The 21006-nt window shown below is 50.7% G+C and overlaps 1 protein-coding gene across 1 annotated transcript; it reads right to left on the bottom strand.

Annotated features, from left to right (window-relative positions):
- On the bottom strand, nt 1–15524 carry Prph2 (peripherin 2). The gene is made up of 3 exons (XM_075980831.1): nt 14721–15524; nt 5030–5276; nt 1–1538 (listed from the first exon to the last, which is right to left on the bottom strand). The coding sequence occupies exons 1-3, from the start codon at nt 15299–15301 to the stop codon at nt 1326–1328; spliced, it is 1041 nt and encodes a 346-aa protein (XP_075836946.1). The 5' UTR covers nt 15302–15524; the 3' UTR covers nt 1–1325.
- Between the last annotated feature and the right edge of the window lie 5482 nt (nt 15525–21006).

The following is a 21006-nucleotide window of genomic DNA, read 5'->3' as shown; positions in this document are numbered from 1 at the left end:
CCAGGCCTGGCTTCTACCTTTTGGACAGGTACCGGCCAGAACTGGACATCCTGTGGTACATGCTGTTGAATGGACTAAGACAGTCACTTAACAACAGTGAGTTTCATACAATATAGCTTTTAATGTCTCTTAATACGGCTCTTGACAGCATAGTTACACATGGGTCTAAAGTAGCTTTCACCATGGTTCTCAGCCCTCCTGAAGGATGGTGGGAAACTCAGGGTCCTCACCACAGGTGCCTGCCTCAGCCTGTGGGCCAGCCCTTGCTCTGAGGGGCTCAGAAGACTACACTGAGGGCAAAATGTTGGGTGTATCAGCATCTCTGATTGGGTCTTCCCCCGGAGAGGGGTTCAAACCACACAGTGCACTCCTGTGCCAAACTGGCCACCCCCAGCCTGGGTGCCAGCAAAACTCTGCTTCGTTTCCCTTCCCCCGAGGGCTCGCCTGTCTTTCCCAGAAGAAATGGCAACTTCTGCAGGTAAATCTAGTGTGGGAAGAAAACCTGTCTCCAGCACTCCCACAACACTTTGTGGAGAGAAACAGAAGTTTCCAGAGGCTCTTACCCTCCTCTGGACAGGACTGTCCTGGCCACCTGAGCCCATGTCCCCACGCCCACCAAGGCCTGGTCCCCAAGTGGACCTTTGTTTAGTCGTTCCTCCTCTTCCACAGGACAGCAAGCTCTCTCTGTTCTTTCTCAGACGAGCCGCAGGTCACCCAGTACTTTGTGAGTGGAGGGGATGCTGGGATATGCCTGCAGCCCATGGTTCGAGCTGGAATTAGTGAAGCTAAAGAGAAGGAAGCCCCACTTTTCACCATCCCTGAATCCTATGTGGAGGTAACCCTCTGGGGGGGTCCATTGCCCCTCCCCCATTATCTAACAAGCACAACATGACTGTTAACCCTGTCTTTAAGAAAAGACAACATGGCCCTTAGGTTTTTTTAACCCTTGTGTTTATGTATCAAGTGATTGATGATTCGGATGCAGAACTTGGAACTGAGAAGAGGCGGGCACTACCGGGGCAGGGGCCTTGGTGTGGCCAGTCACCTGTGGGAGAGCTGGACTCACAGGGCGGAGATGAATCCTGGGCCGGCCGGCCCGTGAGACTGCATGTCTATGGTGAAGGGTTCACTCACGCACATGTGAACGCAGTCATTTCACAAATGTTTGTCGCATGCCCTAAGGACCCTGAACTTCAAAGCCCACTGTCAAGGAGAGTCAGTAGGTACCCAGCTTTCTTGGGAAATTCGGGCTTTCAGCTGGACAAGGGGGTATCCACATTTCCTGGAGTCCGCTAAGTGTTGATGAGGGGAGAGATCCCAAGCCATCAGCCAGCCTCTGGGGCCTGGCCTGCATCTGCGCCTTCAACCTCCACCTGATTGCTCTTGCCCAGCTTCTTAAAGCTCTCCACAAAGGCCTTCCAGGTCTCGGGCACACTTTTCTCCAGCAGCCAGCCCTCACTCTCGCACTCGGGGTCCTCGGGGTTGGACACACTTTCCAGCGCCGTGTGCAGGTAGCGGAGTCCGGCAGTAATGCTCACCTGATGGGGAGAGCCAAGACTTAGAGCAGACATGGGGCATAGCTAAGGGTTGGGCTATTAGGAAATGTGAGCGCCAGCAACACACATCTCCCCAGGTGCGGTACCAAACCTGGGTTGGTAAAGGCCGGACCCATCCCACCCTGGCCTCCCTCTCCAGTGCCCCATCCCATCCACTCCCTGCAGCTGGTAGAACATGTAATATCCTTTGCCTAGATCATTATGGCTCTCCATGGTTACCTGTTAATCCAGAGCCAACCCTGAGTGCCCTGCCGCCCCCTCCTTCCCCTTCTTCCTGCCTCCACCTTGCTGGACACACCAGCCTTCCCACCCTTTCACAGTGTGTTTCTTGGCCCATAAGAATGTCAGCAGCTGGCCGGGCGGTGGTGGCGCACGCCTTTAATCCCAGCACTTGAGAGGCAGAGGCAGGCGGATCTCTGTGAGTTCGAGACCAGCCTGGTCTACAAGAGCTAGTTCCAGGACAGGCTCCAAAACCACAGAGAAACCCTGTCTCGAAAAAAAAAAAAAGAATGTCAGCAGCTTCATGGATAGGGTCACAAAGTCACCTCCTGGTTTGGCAACCAAGGTGGCTTGACGGGTAGACATTTGCTGCCAAGAACCAACCTGAGGTTGATTCCCCATGGTGAAAGGAGACAACTGGCTACCGCAGGATGTCCTCTGACCTCCACAAGTGTGCCGTGGCACACACATGCTCAAACATACACACAAAATACAAAAAAAAACAAACATAATTTTTGAAAAAGTTACTCCTAGGTCAGGCTCAGTAACTCACACCTTGAATCCCAGTGCTGGGGAGGCAGAGGCAAATGGATCTCTGTGAGTTCAAGGCCAGCCTGGTCTACCAAAGAACTCCAGAACAGTCAGGACTATGTAGAGAGATCCTGTCTCAACCAAACAAACAAAAGAAGTCATTTCTGATCCTGGAAGAGACTAAGCAGTCAAGATCTCTTGTCAAGCATCCAGGCTTGGTTCCCTCAGCCACAGGGCAGCTCATAACTGTAACTCCACTTCTAGGGGATCCGATGGCATCTTCTGACCTCCACTGGCACCATGCATGTGCGCGATGTACAGACATACATACAGACAACACACACACAAAATAAATATGGAAAAAATTAAAGCTACCTCCTTGTCTGCAAACCCTGCAGTGTGGGGTCATCTGTTGCCATGCGTGTGGTGACTGTCTGTCACCGGCTGCTTGCATATCTGCACTAGCATCCGCTATGGCGGCCCCTAGAGCCAAAGGCGCCTGGATTGGCAGTGCAGCCTTGTACTTGCCTGACTGGGAGACTAGGAGACAATGGCTGCACCTTCTGGCTTCCAGATTTCAGTGATGGCAACCTGCAGCTCCAGGCTGCTCCCTAGGAGTAGGAGTGTCCCCCTACCCCATACACCTGGTTCATCCAGTGCCCCAGCCCAGACCACACAGGGTGGGTCAGCATCTCACCGACACAGCTGCTAGTGAGTGCACTGGGGAGAATTTAACTGTAGGAGCAGCTAATCGTAGTGACTGGCCAATCTTAGGGATTGCTGTATGTTGAAAGCTAATAACACGTTCTACAATGGGAAAAGCGACCTCCTCCTGAGAGCAGCCTGCTGCACCGTGACAGCCTCCTGCTGAAGGAGCTGCACCGTGGACTCTGCATCTGCCCTTTTGTGCATTGCATTTGCTCATCTCCTCACCTGTGATGCAAGGAGGTCATGGCCAAGGTCACAACTCAGCCAGGAGCTCTGGCAGCCCAGGGTCTATAGCAGGTCTGCTCACTAGAAGTTGGGGTGTTCAGATTCCCTGTTCCCAGTGAACCAGTCCCTGTGAGCGGGGGTCCAGCAGCAGTGACCTAGGAGACCAGGTGCTCCTCTACAGTCTTCAAGGACAGGCATCCCGTCCTGGGTTTAAACGGTGCTGACCGTCACCCTGGGGGTAGGCTGCTCCCCTCAAGCCATCATTCCCAAGACTACCTCAAAGCATCGTCAGCTAATAAATGGCCATGAGGTGCTGCCTTTGCCTCAATATCAAAAGCCTTGGATGTGGTCCAGCTGCTATGTCATTTCACGTATGGTTTAGACCTAGGTAGATACCCCCTTGTCCTCCTCCACGGACTACGTGAGAGATTCAAGGACTCGTCTCTGATAGAAGGAAACTGTCTCAGTTAATGTTTCTGTCTTGATACATTTGGATTTTGGAGCCTGGGTTTTCTGGGGCAGGAATTGCTCAGTGCAGGCACCCTGAGTCACACCTGAGTCACACCTGAGTCACACCTGAGAACCTTGTGGCCTGTTCAGCACCCGGAACAGCTCCCAGCAATGGTTGCAAATGCCCTTCCAAGGAGGAATTGGACGGGGGAGGGGATGGGGCTCCAGAGCTTCTGAAAGAGGAACTACGTATTGCGGGTGACATAAAGTGGACCCACTGACAGTTAGACCATTAGAGCAACATTGCACACAACACACGAAGCACAAGTCCACGCAGATCCTGTTGACTGAAGGGCCCAGTGACGTCACTGTCTATGTCCCCATGTGATGTCACTATAACCATCTAAGACCTCAGAACAAAAAGCAGAAGCACAAGAGGAACCCCAAGTTGATCTAAGTGAAAAGCCAAACATAAAAGGTTGCGTAGTGCAAGGGCCCAACACAGCACAGAGACGGATAGCTGCCACAGACTTGTGGTGCTGTTTCCTTGGGGGGCTATGAAGTGTTTTAGAACTAGACTGAGGGGGCAGACAGGCGTTACTATGAATACACTAAGTGGCTTGATTTTTTCAGGGCATGGTAGCGCACACCCTTAATCCCAGCACTTAGCAGGCAGGCGCAGGCTGATCTCTGAGTTTGGGGCCAGCCTGGTCTACATGGAGAGTTCTAGAACAGTCAGGACTATCTAGAGAAAGACCCTATGTCAAAAAGAAAAAAGAAGAGCTGGACAGTGGTGGCACATGCCCTTAATCCCAGCACTCGGGAGGCAGAGGCAGGCGGATCTCTGTGAGTTCAAAGCCAGCCTGGTCTACAAGAGCTAGTTCCAGGACAGGCTCCAAAGTTACAGAGAAACCCTGTCTTGAAAACAAAAAACAAAAAAAGGAAAATAAAAAAAAGTAAAATAAAGAAAAAAAGGTTAATTTTATGTTGGTTTTATCTAAATAATTTTGTAAGCAATGATGCCAGGCATGGTGGCACATACTATTGTCCCAGCTTTAGTGGGGAAGCTGAGGCTGGAGAAAGTAAGTTCAAGGCCAGCATGGGCAACATAGTAAGACTGTCTCAACAATAAAAAGAAGGCAGACATAGTGATGGACACGTTTCCTGGCACTTGGGAGGCAGTGTCAACAGGATAAGGAATTCAGGGCTAGCCTTGGCTATGTATCAAGTTCAAGACCAGCCTAGATTACATGAGACCCTGAAGGTTTGCTCCCCAGGTCTGGCTTCACCATGTACAGCCAAGTCAGGCAGGCTCCCTCTCCCTGTCCTCTGTGGCCCACCTCAAAGAGCCAGACAAGGAGTGTGACCACACCCATAGAGTTCATGAGGCCGCTGTAGTAACTCAGCAGGGAGGCCCTGCAACCCCGCAGCCAGAGGTTGAGCTCCTCGGTTTGGTGGTCATAGCTGTAGTGTGCCGAGTTGTTGGTAAGCTGGTACTGGATGCAGGGCCGTGGTGAGTTGGGGTTGCAGCAGCTGAAAGGGACGCCGTCCACCAGGTACCGCCCATCCACGTTGCTCTTGATGCGACTGGAAGAGAAACAGCCTGGTTCAGGACATCTCATGGTATCGGGGGGGGGGGGGGGGGAAGCCCGCCCACTGAAAACCGCTTTTCAGTCCTCACAGCCCACCAGCACCCACCACATAGCAGCCTCTGTGCTGGGGCTAGAGACAGAGCAGTGAGCTCTGCCCCCATCCCTGTCCTCCTGGAGTGCATGGTCCATAAGATGGAGGCAGAGGGAACACAGAAATGTACCCAGCCACCCTATGTTGCCAGGCAGGCCCCCAGCTTGCAGGGACTTCTTGGATCCACTCCAGGCCAGTAGGAATTAAGGACCTAGGATTGAGGTGACTGCTGCTATTGTTAGAATTTAACCCCTCACCCCTTCGGCAGCCATCTTTCCCCTTCACAGGCCATTCGTGAGCAAGGCCCTTTCTAGAAAGATGTTTCTGGAAGGCCTATTCTGGCCCAGGACCTGTGCAGAGGCAGGACATGAAGACTGGGGACAGACGCAGCCCCCACCTCTAACCTCACAGCAGAGAAACCTTCCTACCCACTTTGAAAGACAAGACTGAATCCTCGACTCCCGAACTGACAAGCGAGGCTCACAGCCACTCTGTGTGTCTGTGTTGGTTTCCTTAGGGTATGCTGTGCCTTCACAGGGATCCAAAATCCAAAAGGAATCTTCACGGTGATTCCTTCCCAGCTCCACAGGCTATCCGTGCCTCCTGACCAGGGGTGACAAGATTCCTCCAGCAGCTTAAGGTGTGTGTGCTCGCTGGGCACGGAGGGGCACCCTGTGGTCCCAGCCCTTGGGAGGTACAGGCAGGAGGATTAGGAGTTTAAGGGCATCCTTGGCTACATAGTGCAGTCAGGGCCAGCTCAGGTTACTTAAGATTCTGTCTCCAAAGATGCGTACATAAATAAAGGCTAAAGAGACAGCTCAGATCAGTGAAGTGCTTGACCACACAGGCAGAAGGACCCCAATTCCATCTACTGCCCTGAGGGCTTGGGCTTTAGGGAACTAAACAGATTTCTGGAAGTCACTGGCTAGCCAGCGCAACCTGCTTGACCAGCACCTGAGGACACCTAAGGTCGCCCTCAGCCCTCCACACACCCGTGCGTCCTCGTGTCCACAGACACATGAGCACACGAGCCCATGCACCCTCATACACATAAAATGAATCAAGCCTGCCTTCGCACGCTCATCTGTCAGAGCCCACATCGGGGCTGGCAAGATGGCTCAGTGGGTAAAGGGGCTTGCCAAGCTTGAAGGCTGATTCTCGTCACTAGGACCACACAGTAGGAGGAGAAAACAGTTCCACAGGGTGTCTTCTGACCTCCACGGGCATGCCACAGAACACATGCCTATAAGCACGCAACACACACACACACCAGTAATAATAATAATAATAATTGTTTTTCAAAATGGAAAGTCCACATGGTAGCTTTACATACTAGACTTAGGCGTCTTTTCGCATCTGCTGATGGAGAGTGTCCTGGATTTTGTTTTGTTTTGTTTTCTTGTTTCAGTGAGCTATATCTGTGGCAGCCTGATGTGGGGATGGACCATGTGGTCCATAGGTTTGTTTGTGTAGAATACAGACGGAGAATCTGTAGAAGTGCCCTGTGCCTATGGGTGATCCTGCCCTGTCCCCATCATCCTTCTCCCTTGAGAGGCTGTGTCACACGTCCAGTCAGTCACGGGAGATAACCTGCCCCTCCCAGCCACGCCCATGCCTCTCCCGGCTACGCCCCTCCTGGCCACGCCCACGGTAGTCCAAGCTTTGCTCCCTGCAGACCCAGTGGATGGAAACTCGCACCTTGAGTTTTGCTTTGCTTTAAGGGACTTCATCAATATCTTACTTGAGGGGACACTTATTATCGTGGGCACACGCATGTATCATGGCGCCACGTGGAGACAGATCAGAGGACAACTTGGGGGAACTGGTTTCCCCTGCCCCCCTCAGTCGATAAGCCGTCTCACTCGCAACCTTCAACTTATCTGAATTTCCGTTTTTCTCTTTCCAGGATAAGCTGAGCACCCTTGTGTGTAGACACAGCTGTGGGGCCATTTCCACGAGATGCCTGCCGCTTTCCACCCGTACTGATTAGGGCTGTGGGAAGACTGCACACGGTGGCCTGAGTTATGACGCACCTCCACCCTCCGCGTCCTTCAGCCCTGACATCTATTCGTGGGCAGGGTGCACTGCCTAAAGAATAGATGGCACTAGGTGGCGAGGGCATGAGGAGGGAAAGAGGGGACCACTGACTTTGGCTTCTGCCCTGCACAGACCCGCTACCTCAGCTGTACAACGGGGGCGACGTGAGGATCGTGCGCTTAAAGAGGGCGTGGTGCACAGGAAATGCCGAGCACACAAATGGCGCCTCACTGGGCAGAGGCTAAGTAGGAGCCATCCTGAGCACCCGGGAAGCCTCTATCGGGCTTTGAAACCAACAGACCAGAGGACCTCACGGGGACACGGTCACTTGTGAGCTAGTGGCTGTGGTGCTTGGCCTTTGAGGGCAGCTGCAGAGTAAGGCTCGCTGCCGTGGAGGAGACAGACGAGGGCTGCATAACCCTGGGCTGCCACAGGAGCCATCTGCCTGCCGGCGCCATTGCGCAGGGGACAGCATGAGCCAGGCCTCGCTTGGCTCCTAAGCTCATGGAGCTTGAATTGAGCTCAGTGCCTGTCCTATGTGGTGCTGGATCAGTGCTGGTTGGAGGGCCCTTGGTAGGGCAGGAAGACAGGTTGGAGGGGTGTTGGCAGGACCTTCAGATGTCCCTGAGTTGGGGTGAAGCCTGAACACTCGCCTCAAGTATGCCCCAAGGATATCTAAAATGAGGGTCAGAGCAGTGGTCCTAAGGCTGAGGCCGGCAGAGGTCCCCATCTGTCTACCCTTTCCCTCCTGAAGGCCAGGGGCCCTGGGAACACTGAGCAGAATTTAGTCTCTGGGATGATCTCTCCCTTCAAGCACCCCGGACCGTCAACGGACTTTACTCAAACCTGAGGGCATCCACACTTAGGTGCCGTTCGTCCTGCTTCTGACTCGCAGGCTGCCCCTTGAACCCTCTCTCCAAGCACATATATTCTCCGAAGCCATTTCTATATCCCCAGGGACTGTGGGTATGGCAAAGAACAGATCTCAGAGCCACTTGTTACTGTGAGGCCAGGCCTTCCTGGGCCTGTGTGAGGTGGCAGGAGCCATACAAGTAGCACACTGCTTCCTTGGCTTCTCTCCATCTCAGGCCTTTGAAGAGGACCTTGGAAACCACCAGATTGTTCTGGGGAGGAGGAAGTGGGGTTCTGGGCAGGACAGCTTCTCATCTAAAACCACACAGGTGATTAACAACAACCACAGCAGTTACCCGCTGACTTCCCTATTAGCCTGGAATCTACCTGCTTCCCAGGGAGCGGAGGCCTCTATCCTAGGATGGCTGGCCTTGAACTCACCAAGTATCTGAGGATGACTTTGAATTTCTGATTCCCATCTTTTCCTCCCAAGTGCTAAGATTACAGGCATGAGCAACCACATTGTATATGTGGAGCCAGCAAAGGAACCCAAGGCTTCCACCAGGCTAGGTGCACATTCTAGCATCTGAGTTCCATCCCAGCCCACTTCTGGGGGCTTCTACCTGGGGAGATTTAAGTATGAAAGAAGCGGGTGGTGATGGCAGCCAGCATGTGCCTTTGATCCCAGCACTTGGGGAAGAAAGGCAGGTGGATCTCTGTGAGTTCAAGGCCAGCCTGGTCTACAGAGCAGCTCCAGGAGAGGTTCCAAAGCTACAGAGAAACCCTGTCTCTAAAAACCAAAAACAAAAACGGAAGAAAAGGTGATCCTATATCTACTCTGTATCTCAGGACCACTGCCTCACGCCATCAACCACCCCACACCGCATCCCACACCACACCACACTGCACACCACCACACCCCACTCCACCCTACACCACCCCACACCACCCCCACACCAGCACACCCCACACCACACCACCCCACCACACCACTCCATCCCACACCACACCACCACCCCCCACCACACTACACCTCACCACACCCCACACCACCCCCACACCAGCACACCCCCCACCACTCCCCACACCACCACACCACCACACCCCATCCCACACCACACCCCCACCCCACACCCCACAACACTACACCACCACACCCCAACCCACATCACCCCAGATGTCCCCAGGCATCCCCAGCTGGAATGAAGCCAGCACACCCGCTCTCAGTGCATCTGAAGTGAGGGTCAGGTTGACAGTCTTGGGGTCAAGGCCAGCAGAGACCTAGAGTGTTCACATCTCCCCGCTTCCCCTTCCTAAACTTCAGTAAGCAAGATACCCTACTGGTGTCCACAGGATGTAGCCATGTCTCCCTAACAGAGCGCCCCTTGACAACACACATCACCGTCCGAAGTCAATTGTGCCTGACATACTCAAGAAAGAAATAAAAAAAAAAAATCAGGTACCAGAGAGGAGGGAGGAAGTGGGGCGGGAGGAAAAGAAAGCTGGTTCTAAGTCCTGGCTGGAAGCCCCGTGCCCTAAAGGGCCCCCTGCCTGGATCAACTCTCCACCAAAATGTCTTAGATTCTAGCTTTTTAGGTAGGTTATCAAAGTTCAGAAGTCAAGGGAATGGCCCTTCCCCGGCTGTCCCTCTGTGCACCGCACCTAGTAGGGTGAAGTCACAATGCGCGGGATGCCTGTGACCCTCTCCGCCTGCTTTCCTGTCTTTCCCTATGGTTTATCAATTCACCCACCAAATGACACGTTTTCCAGGAGAGTCTGCAGGATGCCCTGACAAGGCTAGATTCACCTTGCTGTGGGGGGCTAGCCTAGAACACAAGCTTTCCCTTAAGACCCTAAGGCCCAGTTCCCCCAGGCACAGTACTTCCACCGCCTGGGAAACAGATGATATAAATAGCCGGCTCAGCACCTAAGGAGCTCTGGGCCACCTGGCTGTCTTAGGAGGCCCTGATCTGTGCTTGGAAGGAGGGCAGCCGCTAAGTGAACAAGGTGATACCCCGGGTGGGGAACCAAGAGGGACCAGGAAAGTTCCACCTTGAGCTTGGCCCTTCCTCCCCCGTGCTAAACTTGATTCTTCCTTTGGGACCCAACACAGCAATCTCAGGCAAATGTGACTCTGGAAGATCTCCGTACTGGTCGCCTGTGGGAAGTGATGGTGGGATATCCCCTGGTAGCTCTGCCCAAGGTAGCACAGGTTATCCCACTATGGTATGAGGTCCTTAGAGGTGTTTCATTCCCCCAGTTGTATCGTTTGTTTGTTTGTTTTTCGAGACAGGGTTTCTTTGTGTAGCACTGACTGTCCTGGAAATAACTCCATAGACCAGATTGGCCTTGAACTCAGAGACCTGCCTGCCTCTGCCTTCTGTTATAGTTGTACCTTAACACCAGCTTTGTGCAGAAAAGTCAAACCTGGCCTTGGGGCGCTAAGAGAGCAGACAAAGGGCTGAAAGAAACCTGCTCTGGTTACAGCAATAGGGTGAGAGCAGCTAGGATCCTGCCTGAGAGTGTCCTTCTTTTTTTTAAAAAAAAATGTATTTATTATGTATACAATATTCTGTCTGTGTGTATGTCTACAGGCCAGAAGAGGGCACCAGGCCTCATTACAGATGGTTGTGACCTCTGAGCCATCTCTCCAGCCCCTGTCCTTCTTCAGGGAATAGTACACAGTGGTTAAAAAAGATCATGAGCCAGGCGGTGGTGGCACAGGCCTTTATTCCCAGCACTCAGGAGGCAGAGGCAGGCGGATCTTCATAAGTTCGAGGCCAGCTTGGTCTACAGAGCTAGTTCCAGGACAGGCTCCAAAGCTACAGAGAAACCCTGTCTCGGGGCTGGAGAGATGGCTCAGTGGTTAAGAGCACTGACTGCTCCTCCAGAGGACCCGGGTTCAATTCCCAGCACCCACATGGCAGCTCACAGCTGTCTGTAGCTCCAGTTCAAGAGAATCTGACATCGTTATACCAATGTGCATGAAATAAAGTTAAATAAAGTTTAAAAAAAAAAAAGAAACCCTGTCTCAAAAAAAAAAAAAAGTAGGGCTGGAGAGATGGCTCAGTGGTTAAGAGCACCGGCTGCTCTTCCAGAGGTCCTGAGTTCAATTCCTAGCAATCACATGGTGGCTCCCATCTGTAATGAGATCTGGTGCCCTCCTCTGGCATGTGGGCATACATGGAGGCAGACTGTTGTGTACATAATAAATAAATCTTTTTTAAAAAAAAGTAAAAATAAAAGAAAATATGAACAATACTAGAATAAAATGTAGAAAATGTAAAGCCACCTGTCAATTATGGATGAGAATCTTTCTTGAATTTTTTTATATTTTCTGGGTTTTTTTTAATTATTTATTTGATTTTTCAAGACAGGGTTTCTCTGTGTAGCCCTGGCTGTCTAGAACTTGATCTATAGACCATGCTGGCCTGCCTCTGCTAGGATACTCCGGAGTGCACTGCCGCACCCTGCTGGTTTTCTACTGCTGTGCCTCCTACCATTGCCAATGATATTTTCTGTGTGTACAATAGTGAAAATTTTTCCAGGACAATGGAATTAAGATAATTGCATCCCACTGGGCAGTGGTGGCACACATCTTTAATCCCAGCACTTGGGAAGCAGAGACAGGAAGATCTTTGTGAGTTCCAGGCCAGCTTTGGGGGGCAGCTGAAAGGACAGCACCTGCCTCCAGGTAAAGGGAGGGAGGCAGATGGGCAGGTGTGGCGTGGTCAAGCACTTGCTTAGCGTGCCCAAGGCCCTGCATCGTGCTGATCCCTAGCACTAAGTGGGGAGAGGGAAGGTTCCCTGGGGGACTTACTGTTACTGTGCTAAATGGCCGCAGTACCAAACAGCTCCTACTGACTTATTACACCGTCCACAGCGCTGTCCCTCTCCACCAGAGACGCTTCTTTTTACAGCAGTTGATGAATAACACAGAGGCTCACAACCGGCCAGTGGGCAGGGAATGCGAGACTGTTCAGCCCCAAATGGGTCGCCTGTATCACAACCCTCCTCCCCATGCGCAGGCGTCGTCTCGGGAGAAGTGGGCAGAGCATTTGCGAGCCAATGTTACAGATAAACAGTGCTTTCCAGGTGCAACAGGGCAGTTGCACACGAGATGGTAGCAGCTGTTGACCACAGGCGTCAGATCTGCACAAAATCAAGCCAGAAAGAGCCCAGCATGGATGGAAAAGCAGTCAGGAATTCCCAACTCTAACTAAGGAGCCATTAGCAACTGATGGCCCTCGGGGAGGGAGGGTCAGTTTTCCTCAGGGAGGTGGGCCCTGAAAAACTATCCACGCTCCGGCAGATGGCCAGACACCACGCTCTAACTGGACTCCATTTATTTAGGAGAGAGGAGACACACACACACACACACACACACACACACACACACAGAGAGAGAGAGAGAGAGAGAGAGAGAGAGAGAGAGAGAGAGAGAGAGAGAGAGAGAACACATGAAATTGGGGGGAAATAACAGTGAGGACTAGGGTTAGAGGGGAGGGAGTGGACCTGCTCAAAACACTTTACACAATCAATTTGAAAAGGAGAAAAAGGAAAGGTTCCCGTTCAGAGAGCACATTAGAAAGGGAAAAGAAAGAAACGCGAAAGAGATGAACGAAAGCCTTATTCATCTGATTTTACATTGGCCTCTCATAGTCCCCAGAGTTCTGCTTGGGCCTTGGCTACCCGTCCTCCTGAGGCAGCTGATGCAAATCATGCCTTCCTATCCTGTCCCCGCAGACCTGTCATCTAGAAAGGGCAGAGCTGGTCACAATCCTCTCCTTGGCTGGGGATTTGTGGCCGTAATCTCCTTCCACAGAGAAAACAACATCTCAAGCAGTGACCTTCTCTTGGGCTTCCTTCCACTTGAGAGCAAAGCCTCGTCTAAGCTATCAGCTGTCCAGGAACCTCGGGCTTCAAGCGCATTCTGCTGCTGGGTACCCATCAGTTCAGTACACCCTGAGATTTGCCAGAGTTACTCAGAGAAAAGGGCAGCTGGGCGAGGCACCGCCCTGGAACGTCAGCCCCCTCCCTGGAGAGCATCCATGGGTAAGAGCAGCCTGAGCTAAGGCCAAGGCCTGTTCTCACCAGCACCCACCCCCCACAGGACTTCATTTTCACACACGACAAAGTTTTTTTTTTTTTTTGGTTTTTCGAGACAGGGTTTCTCTGTAGCTTTGGAGCCTGTCCTGGAACTAGCTCTGTAGACCAGGCTGGTCTCGAACTCACAGAGATCTGCCTGTCTCTGCCTCCCGAGTGCTGGGATTAAAGGCGTGCGCCACCATCGCCCAGCTTGACGAAGAATATTTTGGAAAACTGTTGTGCTAAAGACTGTGAATAAAAGCACTTGCCACGCTCGCCATATGCTTGCCACACCTGACAACCAGAGTATGAACACCGGGTTCACAGTGGAGAGAAAGACCCGGCTCCCTCTGCACGTGCACTGTGGCACACTGTATACTTGCACACAGATAAAAACGCGCTGGGCATGGTTCACATGCACTTGAAAGGCAAAAATAAGCCGGGCGGTGGTGGCGCACGCCTTTAATCCCAGCACTCGGGAGGCAGAGGCAGGCGGATCTCTGTGAGTTCGAGACCAGCCTGGTCTATAGAGCTAGTGCCAGGACAGGCTCCAAAGCCACAGAGAAACCCTGTCTCGAAAAACCAAAAAAAAGAGAAAGGCAAAAATAGAAGTATCTCTCCAAGTTCAAGTCCAGCCTAGTCTACGTAAGAAGTTCCAGGCAGCCAAACTACACAGTAAGATCCTGACTCAAAACAAAAAGGAAGAAAGAAAAACAGAACAAGCGGCATTTAACTAGCACCTGCTGTATACCAGACATAGACAAATCACATATTCCAGTATCTTCCCTCGAAAGATGGAGAGAGACGTCCAGGGGTGTGCGACCTGGCTAAGGTCACAGAGCAGTTGAGAACAAAGTACAGTCCCAAGCTGATCTGTTCCGTTAAAGTCACAGGAACATGGTTTACCTCAAATTCTGCCATAACCAAGGACAGACTCTTTGCCGACACTTTGGCCTTTTCAAGTGCTGAAAACTTGGCAAACCAAGGTGCAAACCAGGAAATTCGAGGGGACAGGATAAGTACCAAGAACTGAGTCCAAGTGAGCTCTGAGGGCCCCATCTGACTGTGTGACGGGCTCCACGTTACAGCTCTCCTCCTAGTAACTCCAACTCACCTAAGCATCCTCACTTCACTCCACACCTTTCCCCACCTCGGCTAGACACGAGGCTGAGCCAGACGAAGCTGCCATCGTTGAGGGCCAGAGGGCCCAGATGCTGGCAACTGCACATGGTCCAGCATAACGCCCCCGAACCCCCTCCCCACACACACCTCAAAACCTGATTGATTCTATACCCAACAGAGAGAAAAATGCCCTGTGCAGGCTGAGCAATCAAACCTTGGGTCTCCCACCCTGGAGCAGCGGCTACTCACTCTTTGACTTCCTTGGAGGAAAAGTCCAGGTAGCGATTACTGATCCACTGAATCTCGAACCAGTCCCGGAAGCCGTTGTTGCCGCAGCACCTGAACTCGATCTGAAGCATGTCGATGGTCTTCTTCATGAAGCATCTACCTGGGGTGTCAGTGTCCCGGTAGTACTTCATCCCATTCTTGAGCCCGGAAGCCAGGGTGCTCTCCAGGGAGCCCCGCAGCAGGAAGCAGCAAAGAGCCACGAGGAAAAGGATGACATTGAAGAGGACGCAGACAGCCAGGTACGGCTTCAGCCAAGGCTTCCACTTGGCGTACTTGGCAGGGTCCAGAGCGTCATAGCAGATCTTGCCAGCCAGAGAATTGAGGACACAGGACAACACCCCCACCGCTATCAGGGAATTGGGGACAAAGTGGCTTTCAGAGTTATTCATCACTTCGCTCCTCTTGCGGAGCTCAATCTTCAGGAAGAGCCCCAGGCTGAAGAGGACGATGCCGGCCAACACGGACAGCCAGTTCATAAGCCAGAGCCCCTGGGCCAACTTGACCCGCTTCTTCTGGTCAAACTTGACTTTGAGCAGTGCCATGCTTACCAAGTGGGGTCCAGGCAGCCTCCCACAGTTCAGCTTCCACTCCTAACCCTAGTGAGGTCAGGGGCTAGACCACTTAGGGCCTTAGGAAGAGCACTATGGGCCCAAGCAGCTGGGAGTTGCCCATCTTGGGGCCTCCCTAGCCTAGGATCCTCGTTAACTCAGTAATGGTAGCAGGAGCTAGTCTAGGCCGCCGTTTCTGCAGTGTCCTTCCCAGCCCAGGAGGGACAGCCCGAACACCGCGGATTAAAAGTGGGATCCACAGTGCAGTTGTTAATCTCTTTAGCCAGGGTCATCCCATTAGAGAAAGCCATGCCGATTCAAAACATGGCTGGGAGGAGCTCCCGTGTGTGTGTGTGTGTGTGTGTGTGTGTGTGTGTGTGTGTGTGTGTGTGCGCGCGCGTGCGCGCGCTTGCCCGATCCAGCTCGGCTCAAAAGTCCAGAACCAAAAGGACTCAAGCTGGCTAGAACAGGCTGGACAGTTCCTGCAAGCCACAGTGAGGTTGTCGGGGTCGGGTCTGTGAGTCTGAGAGAAGAGAGGTTGAGCATTTGCGGCTGGAGTGGCTCAGTGATTAAGAACACTGCCCTTGCAGAGAGCTCACCCAGGATCCTAGCACCCACATAGAGGCTCACAATCATCTGTAACTCCAAGGGATCCGACACCCGCTTCTGACTTCCATGGGCCAGAATTTAAGTGGTACTTCAGGCAAAACACCCACTCACATGTGATGAGATCACAAAGAAGTAATCCCAGATGCCCTCCTCATCTTGAGGGTTGGGAGGTTTTTTATTTTGTTCTTATCTTAGACTGTGTAGCTCTGGCTGGCCTGGAACTTACTGTGTAGACTAGGCTACCTCAAACACAGAGATACGATTAAAGACACACACTTGGTTCAAAGCCAGTGTGAGCTACATGAGGCCCTATCTCAAACAAACAAACAAACAATAAAAAAACCTACCCAAACAGCAATTGCATTAAACATCTGTCACCATGGTCACAAAGATAGACATGGGACATTTAAGTGTCAGTGCACGCCTTTAATCCCAGCACCCCAGAAGCAGAGGCAGCGGCAAGCGATCTACGAGTTCAAGGCCAGCCTGGTCTACAGAATAAGTTCCAGGACAGACAGGGATACACAAAGAAACCCTGTCTGGAAAAAAAAACAAAAAGAAAAAAAGGAAGAAATGGGAAGTTTTGTTTTTGTTGTTTGTTTGTTTGTTTGTTTTGCTTTGTTTTCCCAGACAAGGTTTCTCTGTAGCTTTGGAGCCTGCACTGGAACTTGATATGTAGACCAGGCTGACCTTCAACTCACAGAGATCTGCCTGTCTCTGCCTCCTGAGTGCTGGAATTAAAGGCGGGCACCACCACTGCCCAGTAGTATGACTTTAGTGAGTCTGTAAGGATTTGTTGTTTTTTGTTACTGTCTTGGGGTTTGTTTTTCTGTCTTCTGTTTTTCATTGTTAAGACAGACTCTCTATAGCCCTTATATTGCTATGCATCCCGGACTGGCTTCAAAATTGAAGAAATTTTCTAGTCTCATCACCACTAAGCCAGCTTAGCTTATAGTTTTGTTTTGTTTTACTTTCTTCTTCTTCTTCTTCTTCTTCTTCTTCTTCTTCTTCTTCTTCTTCTTCTTCTTCCTCTTCCTCTTCCTCTTCCTCTTCCTCTTCCTCCTCTTATTTTTTCTTTCTTTTTGCTTTTTCGAGACAGGGTTTCCTTGTGTAACAGCCCTGGCTGTCCTGGAACTTGCTTTGTAGACCAAGCTGGCTTAGAACTCACAGAGATCCACCTGCCTCTACCTCCCAAGTGCTGGGATTAAAGGTGTGCACCACCACTACCTAGCTACTTATTGTTATTTCTAATTAGTAGATATTTAAAAAAGAAATTTTAGGTTTATAAAAAATTTGAACAGAAACTACAGAGTTAAACTGGGTGCAGTGGTACACGCCTTTAATTTGTTACACAGAGAAAACCTGTCTTGAAAAAACACAAAAAGAAGGAGAAGGAAGGAAGGGAGGGAGAGAGAGAAAAAAAAGAAAGCAAGAAGGAAAGAAAGAGAGGAAGGAGGGAGGAAGGAAGAAAATACAGAGTTACTATCCCAACCAGTAATATCTTACATGACTGTGTTATATTTTTGTTAAGTTTTTTTGTTTTGTTTTTGTTTTTGTTTTTCGAGACAGGGTTTCTCTGTGGCTTTGGAGCCTGTCCTGGAACTAGCTCTGTAGACCAGGCTGGTCTCGAACTCACAGAGATCCGTCTGCCTCTGCCTCCCGAGTGCTGGGATTAAAGGCGTGCGCCACCATCGCCCGGCTTATATTTTTATACTGTTTTGTTTGAGACAGTTCTTTGCCAGGTAGCCAAGGCTAGTCTTGAATTATCCCTCTTTCTGCCTCAACTGCTGGAGTATACATTTATCTATCTGTCATCTATCTATCTATCTATCTATCTATCTATCTATCTATCTATCTATCTATCTATCGGATTTCAAGACAGGGTTTCTCTGTGTAGTCCTATCTGTCCTGGAACTCACTCTGTAGACCAGGCTGGCCTTGAGCTCAGAGATCTGCCTGCTTCTGCCTCCTGAGTGCTGGGATTAAATGAGTATACATTTTTTTAAAAGATGTGTTTTTAATCACATGTGTATGTGTAAGTGTATATGGGGAAGTGTGCACATGGGTGCAGTACCTACAGAGGCCAGAAGAGGGCATTTGATCCTCTGGGGCTGAAGTTCAGGCAGGTGGGAGCTGTCTGATATAGGTTGCTAGAAATCAAACCCCAGTTCTCTGCAAGAGCAGCAAGGGCGGTCTCTCCTGCCCCAATTTTATTTTATTTTATTTTTAAATATTTATTTATTATGTATACAATATTCTGTCTGTGTGTATGCCTGCAGGCCAGAAGAGGGCACCAGACCTCATTACAGATGGTTGTGAGCCACCATGTGGTTGCTGGGAATTGAACTCAGGACCTCTGGAAGAGCAGGCAATGCTCTTAACCTCTGAGCCATCTCTCCAGCCCCCTGCCCCAATTTTAAGACAGTGTCTCTCTAGGTAGTCCTGGCTGTCCTGGAACTTACTGCCTCCTGAGTTTTGGGATTAAAGTTGGGTGCCACTATGCCCAGCAATTTTCACCAGTTTTAAGAGTATACAGTGTAGGGGTTGGAGAGATGGTTCAGTGGTTAAAAGTACTGGCTGCTCTTCCAGAGGACCTGGGTTCAATTCCCAGCACCCACATGCCAGCTCACAACGCTCTGTAATTTCAAAGTTGTGTTTTACTATCATTGTTAAACCAATTTCCAACCAGTTTACCACGGCCTATGACCATCCGGGTTTTTCTACACCTCTGTCACATTCAGCTAGTCAGCATCACCTTCTGCTTAAAAAGTCATTTCTACTGTGGTGGTGGCACGTGCCTTTAAGCTCAGCACTCAAGGGTTAAAGGCAGGCAGATCTCTGAGGTCGAGGCCAGCCTGGATTACAGAGTGAGTTCCAGGACAGTCAGGGCTACACAGAGAAACCCTGTCTGCAAAACACCCCTGCTGCACCCCCCACTCCAGAAAAAGAAGACTTTGGGATCAAGGACAATGAGATGCCCATGAGATAAAGGTGCTGCCTGCCACTCCTAACAAGCTGCGTTGGATCCCCAGGAGTCTCCTGCTGAAAGGAGAGAGCCAACGCCTAGAAGTTGTCCTCCGACTTCTACTCACACGCTGAGTGGCATGAATAGATGGATGGACACACTACAACGTTTGTTTGTTTGTGTTTTAATTTCCAGGTAACCAGAGCGCTTACTGCATGCCTGTAATCCCCGTACTATAGAGGATTGTGAGTTTGGGACCAGACATAGCCAAACCCTGTCTCCAATTTTTTTTTTAATTTTGTTTTGCTTTATTTTTCAAGACAGGGTTTCTCTGTAGTTTTGCAGCCTGTCCTGGAACTTGCTCTGTAGACCAGGCTGGCCTCGACCTCACGGAGATCCGCCTGTCTCTGCCTCCAGTGCTGGGATTAAAGGCGTGCGCCACCACTGCCCGGCTGTCTCCAATATTTTTGTTTTCAGGTCTTTAAGAAAAATCAAATCAAAATCCACAGAGGAGGTATGAAAGCAAAGCCACTAAACAAAGACTGTTTTTCCTCCAACGAAGTCACCTTAGAAAATAACCCTTGTTTCCCTGTTGGCACGAAGTGTGGGCACATGGCATCTCTGGAGGCAGACTCGGGCGTATAGGAACAGTCTCGTGTTGTTATGGTCATACAGTTTGGGCAAAGCCTTTTAGTTTTGTTTTTTACATTACCTAGGGTCCCACCTTGGCTCCTCACAACTTTGGAACTTCAGAACATTTCAAGTTTTGATCACCAGAGACATTGGAAAGAACCAATTTTGCTTACTGGAGTTGCGAGGCTTAGCGCAGACTTCCCCAACAAAGACTCTGCCTCCCTCGCTCAAGCATCTAGAAGCTGTCCTGAAACAGGATTTAGGTGGCTGTGGGAAGCTCGCAGACGCAGACGGATGAGAGAAAACAGAAGGGCACAGCAGTGGATTAGCTGCGCCAGACAGCGCTGAGCCTATGTTGCGGCTGTGTGCGCCCCCTGGTGGCCATAAGAGAAGGGCTTCAATGGATGGAAAGGAATGCTGAGGTAACCCGACTCTTGAGAGGCCAGCATCCCTGAGGTCAAATTATCAAGGAAAGCAAAAGGAAACTAGAAATGGACCCCTGAGAGGAAACATGTCACTTTCATCAGGATATCATGCTATGATTAAATATTGCTAAATGTTACCTATGTTATATTTAAAACATAAAAACATGGGGGCTGGCCCAATGGCTCCGCCAGTGAAGGCACTGAATACACAATTCTGGGTACCTGAACTTGGTGCCAGGAACCATGGAGGCATACGGCTTTTCTCAATATGTTCCTGTATGATGAACTTATGCTTACGGTTTTCATTTTTTAAAATTGTGTTTGCTTATTTTGCTTTTTGTTGTGTTGTTGTTGAGACCATATCTCACTATGCAGCCCTGCCTGGCCTTGAACTCACTCTGTAGAACACACTAACCTCCAACTCACTGAGATCTGCTGCCTCTGCCTCCCAGGTGCTGTGGCATGATCACCACACGAGACAGCTGTGTGGTTTTATTTCTTTCTGAACATATCTGTGTGTCATCCTTGTTTAGGTTTTTTTTTTTTTTTTTGCTTTTTCGAGACAGGGTTTCTCTGTGGCTTTGGAGCCTGTTCTGGAACTAGCTCTGTAGACCAGGCTGGTCTCGAACTCACAGAGATCCACCTGCCTCTGCCTCCCGAGTGCTGGGATTAAAGGCGTGTGCCACCATCGCCCAGCTCCTTGTTTAGTTTTGTTTTTGAGACCAAACCTCACTATGTAGCTCTTGCTGACCTGGAACACACTATGTGGACCAGGCTGGCCTTGAGTTTTCAGATATCTGCCTGCCTCTGCCTGAGTTCTGAGATCAGTGACTGTTTTGGGTGGCATGGGGTAGGCCCCTTCCCTCATTTTGGGTGGATCAGCTTAAACAAAGAATCAGGAGCTGAGAGATGCTTAGCTTTGGGTAGACTGTTCAATGCTAGCCTTGAGCACATCTGGCCAGCCTAGACCAGTTGATTGGAAGGGGAGCTGTGCTGGCAGGAATAAAAGCCTACCAGGCATTTGTCTCATCAGGAGGCTAGGGAAGAAAATGGAAGTTTGCTATCTC

The sequence above is a fragment of the Microtus pennsylvanicus genome, chromosome 7 (genome assembly GCF_037038515.1).
Source record: "Microtus pennsylvanicus isolate mMicPen1 chromosome 7, mMicPen1.hap1, whole genome shotgun sequence".
Classification (NCBI taxonomy): Eukaryota; Metazoa; Chordata; class Mammalia; order Rodentia; family Cricetidae; genus Microtus; species Microtus pennsylvanicus.
This window is presented reverse-complemented; position numbering and strand designations above follow the sequence as displayed.

What these genes read in the sequence shown, in the direction of transcription:
- Prph2 (XM_075980831.1), bottom strand. Translation starts at nt 15,301, where the DNA reads ATGGCACTGCTCAAAGTCAAGTTTGACCAGAAGAAGCGGGTCAAGTTG. An exon ending in TCCTCCAAGGAAGTCAAAGA is followed by an intron (nt 5,277 to 14,720) that starts GTGAGTAGCCGC and finishes TTTCTCTTCCAG; the next exon opens with TCGCATCAAGAGCAACGTGG. An exon ending in TCCTTGTCTGGCTCTTTGAG is followed by an intron (nt 1,539 to 5,029) that starts GTGGGCCACAGA and finishes TCTCCCCATCAG; the next exon opens with GTGAGCATTACTGCCGGACT.